The following is an 18,821-nucleotide window of genomic DNA, read 5'->3' on the forward strand; positions in this document are numbered from 1 at the left end:
GGGGAGTCATGGGAGCCCTTGTTCATTTTCTCACTTGGTTGGCGGCCAAAGCGCAAAATGGCGCTCTTCTTGTATAGCATGACATGGGTACATTGTTTGGATGAGGCTGCAAAGGTGCTCGGCATGAACCCCACCCGAGTTTTGTCTGGGGCTGCAAATAATGTAGGAAATGAAAAGTGGTTATAGAACATCTGCTGTCACGACAGTGGCACACCATGAGCCTTGATCTGATCGTATTCGCAAATCCTCAGAATCATGTGCCAATAAATGTAGGGGACAATGCTACATAACCGCCCAACCCGAATCCCCCAGACCGGTCGACATGAAAGTGGACTGAGGGCCTATTGTTGATGCCTGTGACCGGATGGTGAGTGGTGGGCGATGATGGGCATGAGAAGCCCCCCAAGTTCGCCTCGAGAGAGTCATCCAAGGCACCTCTCGGGCGTCATTGGTGCCCAGGGAGCCTTGGACTCTCCCGCACTTGCATGGGGCTAGCCTGTTTCTAGGCTTGGCCAGGCTACCTCTGCCCGGGATACCTTCTAGAACCCTGCACGTGAGACCAACGACGCTTCCTCGCCACGATGATGCGGCGATACGACGCTAGAGCCCTCTACCACCCAACTCGTCCCGAGCCTCGACATCCATTCATACTGCGTCCACTGTTTTCGCGCTGCCTCCGTTAGTTCTTGGTCTTCTTGGTACATCCCCAGTGAGGAGATCTATAGCTGCCGTTGTGCGTCCTTCAACTTCGAATCCTTCAATTTCGCACGGTGCGTCACTCACCATGACACACTGTGATACCGCATCTCCACCGCCATGAAGCCCGATGTCCCTCCCTCCTACGAAAGCGCAGTCAGTCGCGAGGCATGGACGATTATCGCGCCTTGGATCTCCTCTAGCGACCTGTGCTCGGCGTGCCTGGTATCCCGAAAATGGTACTCCATCTTTGTGCCCTTCCTCTGGGGTGACCCTGCCTCCCACTTTGGTATCGAGAATGACGCCGTCTACGTCGCCCTCACCCGCTTCAAGCGAACCCTCCGCAAAGCCAGATTAAGTGTGAGAAGCCTCACTCATACTCTACATCTTCCCCCCGCTCTTAGCGAGATCTATGGCGGTCCAAATCCTACCTGGTTGCGCGACGTTCTCGAGTTCCTTCCCAACCTCCAGAGTCTCATTGTCACGAAGCTGCCGTTCTTTGATCACCACAGCCTCAACGCTTTGAGGAGTACAAGTGCTGGCAGGAGATTGTCGACTGAAGAAGCAGAGATATTTCCCACATATGGATTGAAATTACTGCTAGCCTCGAGTGAGCCGAACACCACGTCTTCTGCACTGGCGAATGCGTTACCAAGATTTCCGAGTCTGGTTTACCTTGACCTGTCCTACACCTCACCCGCTCGAGATGCTGCGGTCTTGATAGCCCTATCCTATCTGCCAGATCTTCAGGTCCTGAAGCTGCGGGGTGTTGGTCTTAAAGATGGAGAGGCTGAAGTCCTAGCCAATGCAATTGGGATCCGAGTCCGTTTGCTGGATCTCCGAGACAACCTTTTGACCGACATGGCCGTTCGATCATTGATGCAAGCATGCTTTTTACCACCGGATGCTGTGCAGTCAGGGTATCTCAACGTGGAAGATTGGCCAGTAGGTATGGCCCCTGGCCCCGACTTCTTCAGCCTAGATACTCTTCGAAGTGAAGAACTCGATCATGAGTTGCTTAAGCAACTCACTAGACCTCTGACCGGCAGACTGGCTTTTGAGGATATTCCTCATCGAGGCCTGACTCATCTCTACATATCAGGCAATCGGCTATCCGTCGAAGGTCTATCAAGCCTCCTGAAGTCCGAACGCCTCCACATTCTCGACGGAGGTTCGGTCGACACGGTCAAGACTATCGCACGGACTCAATCACTTTCTTCCCCTACAGGCTATATTGATGAAGTCCGGTTCCCGGGTGCTGAGAAGCTCATCCCTGTGCTTGGAAGATCAGCCAGCAAGAATCTGACCTATCTTCGCATTGACCATACATTGGTCACTGCAAAGTTCGATCCCGGCCCGGCGGTCATCAAACCCAAAGCATCGTCAGTCGAACTTGCGGGATCTGAGCCACTTGCCGCAGAGCTTCCCGCACGAGAGCGGCAAATAGCAGAGGCCCCGGCTCCTGCCCATTACGCGGTGGAGATGCCAGTGCCCGATCAAATCTTCGAACTGGATGCTACTCCCGCAGCACCTAGAGCGGAACTGATTGGTGATGTGATCTACTTTGCCCTCAGCCCTCCAATTGGAGAGAAGCCCGAGGTAGCAAGCCCAGTCGTCGAAAACCACAGTCCGATCAGAGGCGAAGGACCATATGCCCCAGAGGTAGTCAATGGGGGCATTGACGATTCCGAGAAGGAAGATCGGGCCACCGTCACTGACTCGGAGGTTTCTGACGAGACAGGAACGCACAGCACCACGAGATCGATCCTCTCTCCAGTGTCTCCCATGACGCCTCACCCCAATAACATGGCCTTCCAGCCACTGGTGCTGCCATCTACTCCGAAGACCAAGCCTGCACCGACATCCGCTCCAACCAAATCGGAGACCCCGACCTCATCACCCGCCCCAGCTCCCGTGCCACAAGCGAACGCGTCCCTCTCAACTACTCCAGCTGCATTGCACCATCGCCAATCGCGGATAGAGACTCTGCTAGCCAAGAGGCCCCCGGGATTGTCTTTGAAGATGACCAGCCCCGGTTTACCCATCCCGACCATCACGGTACAGAACCTAACTAGTCTCCATCCTGCTGTACTTCCCCACTTGAGAACATTAATCCTCACCGATGTGCCTACAACAGTGCCGAAATCCTCACCGGTGGTCCCTGCACTCAAGGCTTTCATCTCTGCTTGCGCTGATGAAGCTGCACTGGCTCGACTCCTCGCGAGGACGGACTATTCTCTCCCGCCGGGCCGAGCCCGACATATCGCCGAACTAGAACATGCACGATCGCTCTTCGCACTCCGCACAATCATCCTTGAGATGGAAGACCCGAGCAACCCGAATACCGGCGAGCAGCGTAGGTGGCAGCATTCTCGCCAACGTATCAGCATGAGCAAATCCTCGACAGGGGACCGGGATAGCGAGAATCTTTGGTCTGCCGCGGAGAATGACTTCAGTTTCTTTGGAGAGGAAGGCGAAGAACAGGCAGAATGTGGTATCTACCAACATGATCCAGAGAAGTATTTCCCCACGGCGCACTTTGATGATAAGATCTTGCTGGGCCCCGAAGAGAAGACACCAGAAAGTGGCTCCAGCAGTCCACATGGTAGCTTCCACGGGCACGGTACATTGTCGCCATTCTCGATGAATTATGGCGGCTCCCATGGGACTCTGAGTAGCCCGAGGAACTTACCGTTGGGCCGGAATCGGAGAAGCTCGAATGAGTCTCAGCGAAATGGAACCGTGCGGAATTTCCTGGCTGAGATGCAAGGCGCACCGGTGTCGCCCATGCTCGTGAACAGCAGGTTGCGCCCGCAATCAAGAGATTCGATGCTTTCCCCGACTTCCAATCCTGTCCAGCAGCTGGAGCAAGAACCGAAAGTTGATGTTGTCGCGGAAGTTGCTGCGTGGCGAAGAGAGCGAAAGAAGGCCTACGAAGATGAATTGGCGCGGTACCGATTGAGCCGGGGAGGCGGCGGCACGGGAAGATCAAGTGGTCTAACCAACCAAAGCAATGGACTCTCATCGTCTGCACCGAGAGGGTATGGATATGGTTTCGACCATGGTGCTGGACCAGGTTCCCTCGCATATGCACATGCCCATACGAATGGAAATGCATCAGCCAAACTAGGGAACCAAACACCCTCCGGTGGCTCAACTCATGGTGAGGTTAATGACCTCGACATGAAGTTCATTGAAGGACATTGGAAGGGAGAGATCAAAGTGGTCAGAAATGCGACACCCAAGGGCAGAACAGGCGTGGTGGACATGTATGGAAATTATTTTGAGAAGGGGTATCTGTATCCATAAGGAACAGGAGAATAGACAGCCGCGTGGGAACATTCTCGTGGAATCGCTGACGCGGCACCTTGATTTACAACTTTTGTTGATGGGGTATGACAATGAACTTTACGAGCGTGGGCGTTTCGGTCTCTACAGAGCGTCTATCTACAACACGATGTCTAATGTACGATATATATGTATATCACCAGATCCTATCTATCTGATGCATCAGTCAGGTACTTTTCATGCCCAAGGTCTGGACAAGCAACTCGACGTCAAGGTTGGTCGCTGAGGATATACTCGGATATACTGTATCCATGGTAGGCATCTTCCTCGACGAAATCGTCAGACGGAGAAGACGGGAAACGTCTAGTCGCGTCCCAGTGCAGATTGCCGGTGGTAAGATTGATATACTTGTAAGTTTCTAAAGGAGTGGATACGGACAAAGCAAGGCTCCTTGCTCGCCCTGGCATTCTCTTTTTCCATTCTGGTCTGCCAGACCTCCAACTCCAGCACTTCCGAACCAGGATCCCGTTCCGATCTCTTCCAGTCGACCTACTGCCTGCTTCTGCTCAGACCCGCCGAGGCTCCTCGGTGGTGTTGACGTGACTCACCCTTCCGCCCTCTACATCTAGCCAGCTCGCTGACAAAACAACCCAGATTCATCCCATCAGGTAACAGGCAACACGCAAACAAACGCACGCCATGTACATTCCCCCTTGATCAGCAATTCCGAGAGGAGATGGAGATCTTGCCGGTAGGGACGAGTGGACCGCAGCCGGCAGGGGGAATGGATATCATGGACGGGGGCATTCTTGTTTTAATGCTGTCATGTGAAGTCAGCCAACGACTAAAGCAGACGGATCTCTCGTGTCGTGATGGTGGGACAAAGAAAGGAGGCACTTTGACGGCTCAGCCAAATCGAGGCGAAGAAGAGGTGCGTGACGATCCATGGGGAAGAACGCAGCAACGAGACCGAAGACGAGCAAAGGGCACGAGTCAGGGGAAAGGTTGTAACGTACGCCACAGCCTTTGCAGGAGCAAGATCCCGAGCAGGCTCCGCCAGAACAGCAGCTGCAGGTTGTGCAGGGTTCCATCTTTCGCTTTTTGCTGTTTGGTATGTGCTGGAAGAGGAAAAAGGTGGAGTAAGTAGTCTGTTCGGTAGGAAAATCTAAGACGTCTGAGTCGACGGGCGAGAGGTCTGAAGGTCGCACGAGTGAATGCGAGGGTTATCCGAAGACGGGAGACACGAAGACAGGGAGGGAGAGAGGAGGGATTGACCAGGAAGTGCGAGATATCGCACATTAATATCGCTCTGACCCGCCCTGCTTCCACAACCCCACCCTAGGCCATGCGCTCGCTTGCTTGGGATATGCACGGTTTCCTTCGTTGGCAAGTTCCGTTGGCGGATGGCACAATCAGTGGCAGAGACTGACTTCAGGTTATGACTTTGGCGCTTAGTTGTGTACAAGTAGAGGAGCAAGGCAGCTGCCCACCACTTGAGATCCCATGTCTGGTGACTGCTTCGGCTAGTGAATCAGGTGCTGGCCTCCATGGCGAAGATAGGTCAATGCGGTGTACCCTTTGAATTCTCGGCGGCACCCGTTGAGCAGCATCTTCACTTTTCTCTTATATGCTTTGGCCGGAGTTGATGTCTAACCCTGCAACAAGAGACTGAGACTACACATGCCGGGATGAGCAGGGTGTTTCGTACGACATACGACGAACCTAGGCGGGAGCACCGCTGACTTCGGTTCAGAATTTGCCCTTCATGGTACTTGCTCTCACAGCCCTGGGAAAGGATCCTCATATCAGCAGAACTTCATGAAGGGGATGTGTCTCCAGGACTTGGAGGAATGCTCGTTGGCTCACAGGGAAACAGTAGGCGAACCTATCCAGGACATCCGAAGGAAGCTCTCAGCAACCAGGAGAACTGCGTTGGAATGAATTCGCCATCCAAGAATCGGCCAAGACGCAAGCGTTGCTGTGAACTGAAGTCGGACGGCGGAGGTGACCGTCAAGTGAATACTCCATCCATGAGCGAAGAACATGAATGGTGGCCTCAGAATCGAAACAGGACCAAGCAAGGAATTCCTCGCTTCGTGAATGCAGTGTATTTCGTATCCCCCCACGCTCACCTCCCTTGTGGCAGGTTCAATATATCATCTTTCGATAACAGAGTATCACATGGCATATGTGTGTTGGAGGCCGCGACGCCAATCAAAGCCAGGAAGCAAAGTGCAGCATGCCACCACGGCATTGACTGGCGAATTGGAGGAACATAGCTTGCATCAGCCCCTAGAGCACCGTATTCTTTTTTCTGATGGAGAGGAATGAACATCTCTGGGGCGTCGGAGGCTGCAGCAATGGACCATGATGACTGGCAAGCGACCCGGTCTTGAATCTTTGATTTCGACAACGTCGCTCCCGACGCCACTCATCCGGGGTCAACGTCCTCGAGAGGGTTATTTCGATCTGCGTCCTAGGAGGCAGACCTCAAGGGTGAAATGCTTGTGCGGGAAGGTCAGATAAACCAGCCCTCAGCAAATCGTCCGCATTTCCCGCGGAGCTGTCTTGTCCGCAACCAAACATATTGGTTCGACAGAGGTTCGTAACGAGACTCCAGGCTTTTCCTGCATGTGACCAACCCAGTTGATCACAACGAGGCTAAGCGCTGGAGTTTGCTATTGACATATTGGCCGTAATAAGTGGGGGTTTGGAGAGTAACCGTTGTGGCGAGATCTGAAGGGGTCGAGCAAGCACCGCAAGAGCCTGGCAATGAACAGGTTGTATAGTAGGGAGTACGAAGATCGTTCCTTACTGGGTCACAGTTTACAAGTGGCCTGTAGCAGCATCGATCCAACTAATCTCCTTCTGAAGGCAAGGATGAAAGGCGCAGGGCCTACTGTTAGACATCTTGCGCATCAATGACTTCAGCTCAAGCAGCTCGTTGTGAATCAAAGGCCCGCGGACGAACCCGCAACCATACATAACATAATCCAAAAGTCCAGCCCCGTCAATGGCGCCTGGGTTGCCTTGACCACGGGGCTGAAGCGTTGAACATACAACAAGACAGTCGACAACAACCATGATGATAGCCGACACAATGATCCGAGATGGTGGCAAAATCAAGCCATGTTCTCCCTAACACCGCTTGAGCTCTGTATTCTGACGAGAGGAAACCGTGTGATCAAAATGGGCCGACGTGCGGGCAGTGCCAGAACAGTGCAAGACATCGCAATAGCTTCTCCAGAGAGACCGAGATTCATTGACGGCCTACCCAACGCCCCTCTAGCAGGCACGGCCGCCGAGTGCATTGCACGATCAAGCCGATGCTTTCGACAAGCAAAGATACGCCGACGGTCAATCGACTACCGCGTCCAACCTGGGCGGCGGACATGGTTTTATAATAACGGGGAGCAAGAAAAGGATTCATCGATAGTCGGTCCAGGTAGAAACGAGCTCGAGCCTCTAGTCACATGCAGCAACTACCCTTTTTTTTTAAAATACAAAAATAGTCGCGGGTTGGTTGAATCATAGCTGCCTTTAGCTACCCTCTCACTAGCTCGCTAGGTACATGAACAGCTCGCTAGGTAGATACATAGGGACATACCTAGGTATATGGGGGGATGTAACTTCCGAAGGTACACATACAGCTCTCCGTAACGTACACGATGTCCGCCCCCGCAAAAATAGCACACACACAAGAGGGATCATTCAACTCGATGTATCGTGGTATCATCTTGCTTGAAAGAAGACAAGACAACATTGCTCAGTGCAGGTCAAGAAAGAAGAAAAAAGCATACATATCGTCGTCGTCGTGCTGCGTGCAGAACTCACTCAAAATGCCGCCCCATGTAAATGCCGTTTCCTCAATACCATGCAAGGGGGCAACAGCTCCCTGCCATCCCTTTCGCCGTTGTCTCGGCGCAACAACGCCAGACAACACATCCCTGGAGCCTTTCTCCGGCTCGGCCGCCGTGATGAGTATCACGGGTGAGGCCATCACGTATTCATCAAACCTCCATCGCTGGCGCGGATTAATCTACTGCTCGCTTCCGTTGCGCCGGCCTTCTCCCGCGTGGTTGTCAGTCGCCCTCAAACATGTCATACGACAACCTGTCTCTGTGCCGTCTCAGTGACGGCCATGGGCATGGCACATTGCGGATTCAGCTTCTTCAAGGTCATATTAGTATTGGCGAACATCTTGGGCTTGTCCGTTTCTCTTGTACCCTTCCTTGCCGTTGATTTTGCATGATCAACATCGTCCATTGCATCCTCCTTTGCCTTATCTTTCCCCTTGGACACTCTTGTCTCTTGGGGTTGTGGCTGTTGCAATGGCCAAGTCTTACTGGAACTCTTCTGATACAACTGCGGTGTGGGCGTCGTATCTTGGTCTCTTAGGCTCTCAAGATGAGTTTTGTCAGAGTGGTTCGAGTCGGCGAGATCCAGAGGACGATTGGCGCCATGCTCTCTGTCTTCTCGGATGACATCTGCTTTGCGAAACCGCGGTACCTCCTCACTCGTAGAGTGATAGATCAACGGACTTTCTGCTAGTGGCGGCCCACCAAAGCGCTCGCCGAGGCAGCGCAGGATGGCGACAAAATACTGGTGCAGGAATGTGAAAATGTTTTCGTCGCCTACGATCTCCGCTAGGCTACGCGGCGTGGCTTGTCCAACACGCCGCGGGTGGCCATCTGGGTCCACAGTGCGGGCGGTCAAGAAGGACGACACCGGAGTGTAATTCCTCGCGGTCGATTTGCCGCTCGCATCAAGAGATTCGGCCTCCTTTTCTTCTTTGCACCGTTGTTGCTGGGCCGCTGCTTCAATCCCCTTTGCCATCCGGGCAAATGACTCCCATAGCATGGGACATGCCTGAAACGCGCGACTGGCATCCTTGCCCGCTAAAGCGAGGAAAGCGTACGCCCGCCGTCGACCCCGGGCTTTGGGATCAGTAAGCCGAAAGACGTATGCGATGGTATAGCCTGTGTTAGAGTCACCAAAGCAGAAAGGACCGTCGGACATCCCTCGCGGCAGGAGTTCACAGGACAGAGTCCGAATGACAGAAGCACGTAGTTGCGCATAGCTCTCCCGGTCGGCGGGAGACTTGGAGGTGAGGTATGTTAAGGTGTGGTCGTGACACTCGTCAGATCGATGAGACTGTGTATGCGACGTCGTCGCGTGGGAGTCGTAGGATGATGTAACCGATGAGCCGTAGGAGGACGGATTGGAGTCTTCAGAGACGTGAAGCCTGCTATTCCTTCTCTTCCTCTCTCGAAGACAGACAAATTCTCTTGATCTCAGCACTGGCGCCCCTGTGTTGACGTTATTTGGGTTGTCCGCTCTCTTGCTACCCGGTGCACCGGCAGGAAGCTTTTCTGCGACAGCCTTGGGTACGGAGAAACTGCAGCTGGCACAGGTCTCGTCTTGGTTCCGACCATAACGCCATTGTGAGGACAGCGTCCGTGTCTGGTCAACTGTCTGGAAGAGGGGGTGCTTCTCGATGGTAGGGCTTTCAGGCTCTGCTTCCGAGTCGATCGCGGTAGACGCGCCGGAAAGGTCGGTAGGCCAGGTGGAATTCGTGTCTGTTTTACTCAGAGTCGGCGGCGCACGGAGATTCTGCGAAGACTCGAGGGAGGAATTGTGGACCTGGGTGGTAAAGGATTCGGTGGAGGAGGAGGCTCTCAGGGGAGGTGAGGGTGGAAGGCATAATGCACACTCCAGCGGCAGGACTTGCGTGCAGAGGACGGACTTCGGCCCATGCGCCTCGCAGAAATGGGTGAGGGCGAGCTGGAAAGGGAGCGTTAGTCGATCTGGAGCCAGCGCGCAGCGGTGTTTTGGCAACAGCCGGTAGAAACGGCCAAGTCATACGCCGGCCCTGAAGAGTTGACGAAGCAGGCTGAGAGTATATCCGCGACAATACTTACTGTAAAGTCCATGGTCTACCTCTCACCTTCTCTTTCTTTGTCTCTTTTGCTCTCAGCGTAGCCACAAACTCTGCTACAGTCTGTGCAGGCGGAAGTTGTGCATGTTTCGGTTTCGCAGGCGGACGCAGCGGGCTGAGGCGGGGCCAGCCATGAGTGCCTGTATTAGAGGGTAACAATCGATTGTCTGAAAAGTCGGATCACTCCAGCCCACGGCGCAGGCGAAGTTGGAGTCGCGACAAGGTCCTCGAGGGCTGAATGGTGATCTAAAGGAGGGCAAGAGCTCGTGTGCTCGATCAGAGGGAGAAAACCTAGCAACCTAACCGTCAACTGGAACCGCGGGTCTGGAACATGTGGAGATTGGTGTGATTATTTGCAACGAAGTCGAGAGGTCGAAGGAGATGGTCTGGGGCCGAGAGGAAGAAGAACAGCGCAGCCGTCTCTTTCACAGCGAGCAAGAGAGAAGATATTGTTTGAACAGCTGGAGTTACTGTGGTCTCGTCGACTTTGTCATGAGTGAATAAGTGAGGCAGTCATGATGGTCTGGCCTTTTTGGAGTGCTCTACCCTCGTAGGAGGGCTTCAGACCGCCACTTGCGATGGATTCTAGGGATTCGGCCGCATCCAATCAGGTCCGGCTCGATGACAGCCAGCGTTGGCGATCGAGGCAACTGGGGGCGATGCGGCCGCGAGTAATAATAATCCTCTCACCTATTTGCCCATACAAGGACTCGTCTGGCCTCCCCACATGCATTTCTGGTGCCGTCTAATGTACCAAGTACTACCACTGTGACGCTATCCATGCGGAAGAGGTACCAACGATGCCAACTAGTATGCGCTCTGCTCCTGCTGCCCAGTCGCTTTGCTGTCGGTATTTGTCTGCTCCGGCTCGACGGGATCTTCGGTTTACGGTACGAAGCTTCGGCTTATTTTGTTTGGCTGTCGCTCTTCTTGATGTGCATTTCCCTTTGCGCCCAGTCTGTTTTAAATCTCCCGTCTGTCGTTGCTTTTGGCACCACAAGCGCCACATGGGAATCTTGTTCCTGGATTTCATGCACCTGCAAGTTGGCTGCATTGCTAAGAATGATCTTCCTGTTGGGAATGTCGATCTTCTGCACCATGGCGAGTCCCAAGCAACGGGAATGCTCTGCCGGAAACGGAAAGGATCTTTCGAGTTCGCCTTGCTCTTGCCAAAGAGGCAGGTCTTCCTCCGTTCGATATATCCCGCTTCGATCGCCGTCGTGGCTGTTGGCACCGGTCGCACCGAGGTCACATGCCGCATCTGTGGCGGACTGCGGGTTGAGAGCCACCACAGCAACAATATTTCCCTCGAGCGCATCGTAGGTATCCTCGGGCGCAACATGACCACCTAGCAGAACGATCGCCGATATCTTTGCCCCATCATCAGCGTATGTCAGTGCCACAGACCCTTGTGCTGTCGCTAAGACAGGAGTGTCGTCCCAGAACGGGTGGTTGATAGGTGTGTGTCTCAGGTGGAAGTATGATTGCATTTGGAGGTCATGCTCCCGTACTGGAGATATCTTGTCAAACACCAGAGCCGGGATCTGGTGTATGCGACAGTTCCCCATCTCTGCTAATGATTTCCAGGGCCCTAGATGCGTTGACATTGGGCCAGAGTCGAGACAAACAATATCTGATGGAGACATTTTCATCCAGAGCTCGCCAGCCCTGGTATTATCGATGCCATTCAGCCACTTTGGACATGTAACAAGGACTGGGGCGCCCTCGAATTCGACACGACGATTCTGCTCAAGGTCCAATAATCCAGAGATTCGATCAATGTGCCAACTGACCAAATCTCGTGTTTCTAAGTCGCCAAGAAAATGTTTTGCCAATATCCGGCTGGATCTTTCTCGGTAGGGTGGTAGAATGTTGGCGAACGGTGGTCCAAAAACGGGGTTTACAATATGCACCAGGCTGATCATTCCCGGAGGAGCAAATTCTGGCATGTTTGTGTCTAGATCCAACAGTATGACCCCCCTTTGGCGAGCAGAATCTGGCCCAGCGAACTGTCTGGCAAGAAATCGATTGAAGATACACCGAACCAAAGTCGAAAGTCCTGATGAACGTCTGCCGCATATGAGAATTCTTCGTGGCTGACTTATGTCAGCGCGGGAGAATTCTGTCAGCAGGGATTTCCAGCAGGTGATGTCCAATTCCTTCAGCTGTCTGGGGGCCTTCGGATCCTGGTCGAACGAATGGCCCAGGACATAGAAAGACGACGTGGACGGCTTGACACCAAATGGAACCCACATTCCTCTCTGTCCGACGTACGGCAGATCTCTAATCCCATCATCAAGAGATTCAAGCTGAAGTTCGGCACTCGAGCTCACAGCTTCAATCGAGGGAAGTGCATGTGTAACGGGAGCGTAGACACGATAAACAGCCGTCGTGGCGTTGAGAATGGCGCCGTAGACGGATATGGATCCTTGTTTGACCCAGAGGGTGTATGTTCCCAACACAACACATTTCTAAAGAAGTCAGTACAACTTCATGGTGCTCGGTCTCATCATACCTGGCCTCGAGACAGTTTGATCTTGACTGACCTGTCAGTCAGTTGCTCGATTTCTCTACTCGAGCTAAAATGGACGGCAGAAGCATCGACCAGTGTTGCAAACTGGTTGGGACTTTGTAGTCCCTCATCTGCAGACGAGCCGTCACTCTCTACTTCCTGGTCTTTGGATGTACATGTAGTTTCGCTCAGATTGGCTTCTGGGATTGGTGCTACTGTCGCAGGACTCGGACTTGACGCTGTAGACTGCACCTCCCGCAAGAGCCGCCGTCTTGCGACTGCGCTGAGACGTCCACCATCTGATTCCTAGTCAGCAGATTCCAGGGTTTTGCAGAGAGGTGCTCTTAACGTACTAGCTATCATAAATGTGCAGATGAAGAGACAACAGTCACAGCGCAAAAAGTCACTTGGTGACCGAACGAAAACCCTCTATCAAGCTTTTTTACTAATGTCTTAGCGCCGGTTGTTTCCGAGAGTTCACTCGTTTGACTTGTCAAAGACTTGTGCCTGGAATCCACCTTTTCAATTTTCGCCAACTTTTTTTATCTCATTTTCTCTAGCTACACTCTGGATATACGGCTCTTCATCTGTACACTCAAGAGCCATGGGCAGGACCGTCGACGCAGCACGGAATACCGTACTGAGTGAAGAACGAGTCTACGATTCAAGTGACGAAGACGAAAATGAAGTCCCATCTGAGCAGGAAACCGCAATATCAAAGTCGAAATCATCCCCATTGGAGGCTCTAAATGGTACGAAGGCTTCCTTGAACAGGAAGAGGAGAAATATGCCACCGTCAGAAGGGTCATCCGCCACAACAACATCAGGGATCGATACCGACGAGGAAGAGGAAACGGATGAAGAAGAACCAGGAGTCGAGAAGTCAAGCGAAGAGAATGGGGAAGATGACTCAGACGAGGACTCAGCGTCAAGTTCTTCGTCTAGCCGAAAGAGACGGTCCCCAGAAACTCCAGAGATTCCATCCAACAAGAAAGCTAGGACTGCTACCAGGGACAAAGTCAGCATCCCTCCAAAGCCCTTCAAACCGCCGAAAGGCTACGAACCGCTCACGTGGTCGGCATCGGACTTTGCATCCGACATGGATCTGTTTGGCGATTTGTCCAACAAGCAAATTTGGCACATTTCTGTACCCGAGTCAGTCTCCATCGACTCCATCAAAGAGCTCGACATTGAGGCGGTGCTGAGAGGACGACCGATCCTGAGCCGGAATGGCGTCGACTACGGCATGCACGCTCTACCGTCCAAGGACAATGTCATTCTCCTGCCTCGCGGCTCTGACGCAAAGTACAAACAATGCGCCAGGAAGATTGAAAGGAGCTTCTCCATGCGAGAGGTTTCCAAATCCCAGTCAGTGGGAGATACGCCGGCGGTCTTCACGGCGACGCAGACTGGCGCGCCCAAACAGATCCGAAAACAACCCGAAGGACTCAAGATGCGGTATATGCCTTATGGAGTCTCTCCCACACAAGAGGATAGACCAGATGATGTGGAGATGCGTGATACATTGCAAGTTCCACCCGACTTCGACGACGAGGCGTCGTCTCCCCCGGCACAGTCTAGAAAAGCGCGACAGAAACAGACCAATGGAGAAGCAGGCAACGAAAAGAGTCCGGAGAAGAAGCTGCGGAGTGCAGACACGCCAGCCTCGAGCGAGAAGAAGAAGAAAAAGAAGCGGAGGCTGGCAGATGAGTAGGTGCTGTAGAAGGATGAGCAAGATGAGCCGGCTGATAGATTTCCCTTGTGCTGGAGGCGATGGATGCGTGCATCGATTGCGCTTTGTATGTACTTCGGTATAGCTTGAACCAAAGCGGCATTGTGATCCCTATGCTCCACCGTAGCATTCACCAAGACCCCTCTTGCCCGCCACCCTTGACCCCTGCAGTGTTTTGCCAAAATGCGGAATACCAAGTACACTTCTCGCGGGGACCTTTCGCACGCAGAAAAAAAAGTCTCCCGGTCCATATCTGTCATTCGGCCCTTCCCTACTTCTCCTGTTCTCTTTCTCTATACTCTTGGACCCCTCCTCCTCTCAGACACACCCTCTGAAAGCTCTCCATTTCCACACAGGCGTTGACCTCTCTCTACAAACCTAACAGACAGCCATGGGTTCCGCAGCTCCGGGCAGCTATGCCCTCTCGCAGACTCATCGAGAAGTAAGTTCTACAGAACCCAAAAAAGAGAGCTGTCTCACACCACTACTGCCACCCTACTAGAGCATGATTGCGCTTTTACTGACTGGCCCCCGCTCGACTACGCAGATGCTCGAGAAGCCCCTGGTCGAATCGGACCCGGAGATCGCAGAGATCATGGTACGTTTCGTCTGCCCTCGACATCACTCGGCACTCACACGCTGTTATCCGCGTAGAAAAAAGAAATCAAACGCCAGCGCGAGTCCATCATCCTGATCGCCTCGGAGAACGTCACCTCTCGCGCCGTCTTCGACGCCCTCGGTTCCCCCATGTCCAACAAGTACAGCGAGGGATACCCGGGCGCTCGCTACTACGGCGGCAACCAGTTCATCGACGCCATCGAACTCACTTGCCAAAGCCGGGCCTTGAAGGCGTTCCACCTTGACCCCGAGAAGTGGGGTGTCAACGTGCAGTGCTTGAGCGGCAGCCCGGCGAACCTGCAGGTGTATCAGGCGTTGATGAGACCGCACGATCGTTTGATGGGGTTGGACTTGCCGCACGGCGGGCATTTGAGTCATGGATATCAGACGGCGCAGAGAAAGTAAGCAAGAACGAAAAAAACCCACACAAAGCCAACAATATGCGGCAATTGAGGAAGCACGGTGTTTAACAAGGACTTAGGATATCCGCCGTCTCAACCTACTTCGAGACCTTCCCCTACCGAGTCAACCTCGAGACCGGCATCATCGACTATGACCGTCTCGAAGAGAACGCTCTGATGTACCGGCCCAAGTGCATCGTTGCAGGAACCTCCGCATACTGCCGCCTGATCGACTACGCCCGCATGAAACAAATCGCAGACAAAGTTGGCGCGTATCTGATCGTGGACATGGCACACATCTCCGGATTGATCGCCGCAGGCGTGATCCCGAGTCCTTTCGAATACGCCGACGTGGTCACCACCACCACCCACAAATCCCTCCGCGGCCCTAGGGGAGCAATGATCTTCTACCGCAAGGGCGTCCGCAGCACGGATCCCAAGACCGGGAAACAAACCCTCTATGATCTCGAGGGGCCCATAAACTTCTCCGTCTTCCCTGGTCATCAGGGCGGACCGCACAACCACACAATCACCGCATTGGCAGTCGCCCTGAAGCAAGCGGCGACTCCCGAGTTCCGCGCGTACCAGGAACAGGTGCTCAAGAACGCCAAAGCGCTGGAAACTGAGTTCAAGCATCTGGGGTACAAGCTTGTCGCAGACGGGACGGATTCACACATGGTCCTTTTGGATCTTCGACCGCAGTCCCTCGATGGCGCGAGGGTCGAAGCCGTGCTGGAGCAGATCAACATCGCGTGCAACAAGAACAGTATCCCTGGAGACAAGTCGGCTCTTACTCCTTGTGGTATCCGCATTGGCACGCCCGCCATGACATCGCGTGGCTTTGGGGAAGAAGACTTCAAGAGGGTGGCGAGGTACATTGATACCAGTATCAAGCTCTGCAAGAAGATCCAGTCGGAGCTGCCCAAGGAGGCGAACAAGTTGAAGGACTTCAAGGAGAAAGTGAGCAGCGAGACCGTGGACGAGATCTTGAAGTTGAGGGCTGAGATTGCCGAATGGGCTTCAAGTTTCCCCTTGCCGGTGTAAGGAGAGCATTCCCCCCCAAAAGAAATTGAATTGTCATGATCGATGGTCATTTGGCGTTTCTGGTGGGATGAATGTAATGTGGTCATGGACTCTCAGATTTCAACGACTTTGGGGTTTTATGGCGGGTGAGAGAAGAGAGAGAAAAAAGGCTGGCGCATGTATCTTCAACGATACCTAAGTCCCTCAACAACCCCTTTGGTGGCTGTCACGGTCGTGAAAATCAATCGATCGGCCGCAACGCATGGATCGTCGGCTTCCACTGATCAATACCCCAATGCAGACGTCCCTTTCGGCGCGAACGGCAGAAACCGATCCGTCGTTCTTTCATTCGGCTTTCGTTGTTCGGCGCCCGTTTCCGGGCAGGACTTTTCTTTCCACGCTCTGTGCACCTCTTTTTCGTGACTGCGTAGACGTGATCCTTTACCTTGGCAGGGCTCGCACATTTACCGCCTTCTCTCCATCTGTCCATCCATCTTCCTCCGCGTCGCTGCCTTTTCCAGCGCGTAAGACTTTTCGTAGGTGGGCAGGCAGATGTGGACGTCTGTGTTTGTGGTTGTAATCGTAGTTAGGCTCCCGCGAACTCGAATGAATAACCCCCTCACCCGTCTTCCTCTTCCTGTTCCTCCGCTTCTTCTTCTTCTTCTTCTTTCTTATCATCCTCCATCTCCACATCCACATCCCCCTCCCTCTCCCTTTCCTGACTCAGGCCCCCGTTCCCCTGTGCTGCAGCAATCCGCGCCAAGTGGACCAACCGGCCCTTCAACCCCCTCACCACGCCCTGCAACATGCGGATCTCGTCGTCCTGCTCGGCCACCGTCCTGTCCACGTCCGGCAGGGCGCTCACGGCCTCTCGCGCTGTGGCGAGGCGCTGCTTTAAAGGGTAGATTTGCGCGGGCAGGTCTTTGGGGTCGAGCAGTGCGGCGCCGTTGAGGATGGGTGCTGTGGTCGGACCTGCGGATACGACTGTGCTTGGGCCTGGGCCGGCTGAGGGCGGTTGGTGTGGTTGTTGGTGTAGGACTTGGCTCGGCTGCGACGTAGGCTGTTGTCCTCCTTGCTGTGACGATGGCTGTTGCTGTGATTGTTGAGGGTAGGGGTGGACTCCGTTATGCCCGTTTGTCTGAGCTTGTGACTGCTGCTGCTGTTGGTGCAGGATATTCAGTCGCGCGATCAGGAGCCAGATGTCAGGGAGGATCGAGAAGGTCGAGGGCGACGGGAAGGGCGGGATGTCGGGATGGGGATTTGCTGCTGCTGCGGACGTTGCAGGCGACGTGTTTGAGGTGGTGGAAGGCATTGTTGCTTTTTCTTGGACCGCGTCTCTTCGTCTTCGGCTTGGTCTTCGTGGACGGGTTCGTTTCCGTCTCTTCAAGTCATATACCCACACGCGCAAGATAAGCGAGTGATTCAAGGGCGAGCAAAAGCACAGACCGCCCCTCACGCAAACACAGCACAGACGATCCTGGCTGCGACGGAAAGTTCAATCACTTACCTCGTACTTTGGAGAAATTTGGGGGAGAGGGGGAAGGGGAGAGGGACATCCATCACTCGCTCGGACAATCCTTCTCCAAGACATCGCTAGCGCAGCCTTACAGGGTGTTTGATCACACGCAACAATGCGGGGATGAACGACAAGGCTGCACCAAAGGATGTTGGGCAGCCAGCCAGCACTCCTGTACGTACATTCTTATCATCACCGCCAGTTTTCTATAATAAATACGCTTTGCCTTGACACTCGTTGCCCTCCCTACCTATTCATTCTACGTACCGTCGCTCAGCGGACTGGCCGCCTTTTCGAGCGGTCTGTTCTCCTCTGGCACCCTTCTTCTCCAAGCCTATTCCTCCTCCTCGGTGACGGTGGCGATTGAATTTCGCGTAAAGTAAACGGGCCACGACAGAACCAATAATGGCCACAAAACAACGCATGGTCAAACTTTCACTCTTTGCCCGGCGCAAGGATTCTCTCTCCGAAGACGAGTTTCAAGAGTATTGGTCAGGCACGCACAAGGCCCTGGCGACTGAGTGGCTGGCCAAGTATGGCATTGTCAGGTACACCCAGGTCAGTGCAGTTCACTCACTCACCCTTTTCGGTTTCATTGGCTTGTCCATCTCCTCGTCTTCCTCCTAGAGAATGGTCCTGCTTGCTTGGTTGTCAGAGGACTCTGTACATCAATTGCTTCAGGCTTCTCCCCCTTGTTGCACTTGTAGTGTTGTCATAGCTGCTTCGAACTAGTCAACTTATCACCCGCACTTTATGAAACAGTATCACACCCCTTCAAAACTCGTTTCCTCGGCCGTGGCTGGCTTCCCGGTGCTGCAAAATGCAAAGAAACTCGACTTCGACGGTGTCGGCGAGTTTCTCATGCCCGAAATTTCGTGTTTCCAGAGGGCGCGCGAGGACCCGTATTACACCGAGGTCATCGCGCCGGATGAGGATAAGTTGTTTGACTGGGGCTCGGTCGAATGGACTGTCGGCTGGGAGGAGGTGTATATCAAGGACGGGAAGGTTGTGGATTTGCCATTTGGGGATAATGCTGAGGAGGTGGCGAAATAAGTCCTGATGATTGGGTAGGGTCATCGTTGAGTCGTAACAAGGTC

General features: G+C 53.6%; 7 protein-coding genes across 7 annotated transcripts; 4 read left to right on the top strand and 3 right to left on the bottom strand.

Annotated features, from left to right (window-relative positions):
• Nucleotides 1-816: 816 nt before the first annotated feature.
• Z519_09627 (uncharacterized protein) lies at nucleotides 817-4,005 on the top strand (the record flags this gene model as incomplete). Its single annotated transcript, XM_016767348.1, has 1 exon — nucleotides 817-4,005. The coding sequence occupies one exon, from the start codon at nucleotides 817-819 to the stop codon at nucleotides 4,003-4,005; it is 3,189 nt and encodes a 1,062-aa protein (XP_016616140.1).
• A 4,080-nt stretch (nucleotides 4,006-8,085) lies between these two features.
• Nucleotides 8,086-9,917, bottom strand: Z519_09628 (uncharacterized protein; the record flags this gene model as incomplete). The annotated part of the gene is made up of 2 exons (XM_016767349.1): nucleotides 8,086-9,768; nucleotides 9,906-9,917. The coding sequence occupies 2 exons, from the start codon at nucleotides 9,915-9,917 to the stop codon at nucleotides 8,086-8,088; spliced, it is 1,695 nt and encodes a 564-aa protein (XP_016616141.1).
• A 910-nt stretch (nucleotides 9,918-10,827) lies between these two features.
• On the bottom strand, nucleotides 10,828-12,797 carry Z519_09629 (uncharacterized protein; the record flags this gene model as incomplete). The annotated part of the gene is made up of 3 exons (XM_016767350.1): nucleotides 10,828-12,393; nucleotides 12,438-12,733; nucleotides 12,788-12,797. The coding sequence occupies 3 exons, from the start codon at nucleotides 12,795-12,797 to the stop codon at nucleotides 10,828-10,830; spliced, it is 1,872 nt and encodes a 623-aa protein (XP_016616142.1).
• A 241-nt stretch (nucleotides 12,798-13,038) lies between these two features.
• Nucleotides 13,039-14,148, top strand: Z519_09630 (uncharacterized protein; the record flags this gene model as incomplete). Its single annotated transcript, XM_016767351.1, has 2 exons — nucleotides 13,039-13,186; nucleotides 13,262-14,148. 2 exons carry the CDS (start codon nucleotides 13,039-13,041, stop codon nucleotides 14,146-14,148), a joined length of 1,035 nt encoding a protein of 344 aa, XP_016616143.1.
• A 409-nt stretch (nucleotides 14,149-14,557) lies between these two features.
• Z519_09631 (serine hydroxymethyltransferase, cytosolic) lies at nucleotides 14,558-16,229 on the top strand (the record flags this gene model as incomplete). The annotated part of the gene is made up of 4 exons (XM_016767352.1): nucleotides 14,558-14,608; nucleotides 14,669-14,764; nucleotides 14,821-15,185; nucleotides 15,266-16,229. The coding sequence occupies 4 exons, from the start codon at nucleotides 14,558-14,560 to the stop codon at nucleotides 16,227-16,229; spliced, it is 1,476 nt and encodes a 491-aa protein (XP_016616144.1).
• Nucleotides 16,230-16,827: 598 nt separating this feature from the next.
• Z519_09632 (uncharacterized protein) lies at nucleotides 16,828-17,520 on the bottom strand (the record flags this gene model as incomplete). The annotated part of the gene is made up of 1 exon (XM_016767353.1): nucleotides 16,828-17,520. One exon carries the CDS (start codon nucleotides 17,518-17,520, stop codon nucleotides 16,828-16,830), a length of 693 nt encoding a protein of 230 aa, XP_016616145.1.
• A 609-nt stretch (nucleotides 17,521-18,129) lies between these two features.
• On the top strand, nucleotides 18,130-18,777 carry Z519_09633 (uncharacterized protein; the record flags this gene model as incomplete). Its single annotated transcript, XM_016767354.1, has 2 exons — nucleotides 18,130-18,282; nucleotides 18,487-18,777. 2 exons carry the CDS (start codon nucleotides 18,130-18,132, stop codon nucleotides 18,775-18,777), a joined length of 444 nt encoding a protein of 147 aa, XP_016616146.1.
• Nucleotides 18,778-18,821: the final 44 nt, after the last annotated feature.

The sequence above is a fragment of the Cladophialophora bantiana genome (genome assembly GCF_000835475.1).
Source record: "Cladophialophora bantiana CBS 173.52 unplaced genomic scaffold supercont1.16, whole genome shotgun sequence".
NCBI classification, from domain to species: Eukaryota; Fungi; Ascomycota; class Eurotiomycetes; order Chaetothyriales; family Herpotrichiellaceae; genus Cladophialophora; species Cladophialophora bantiana.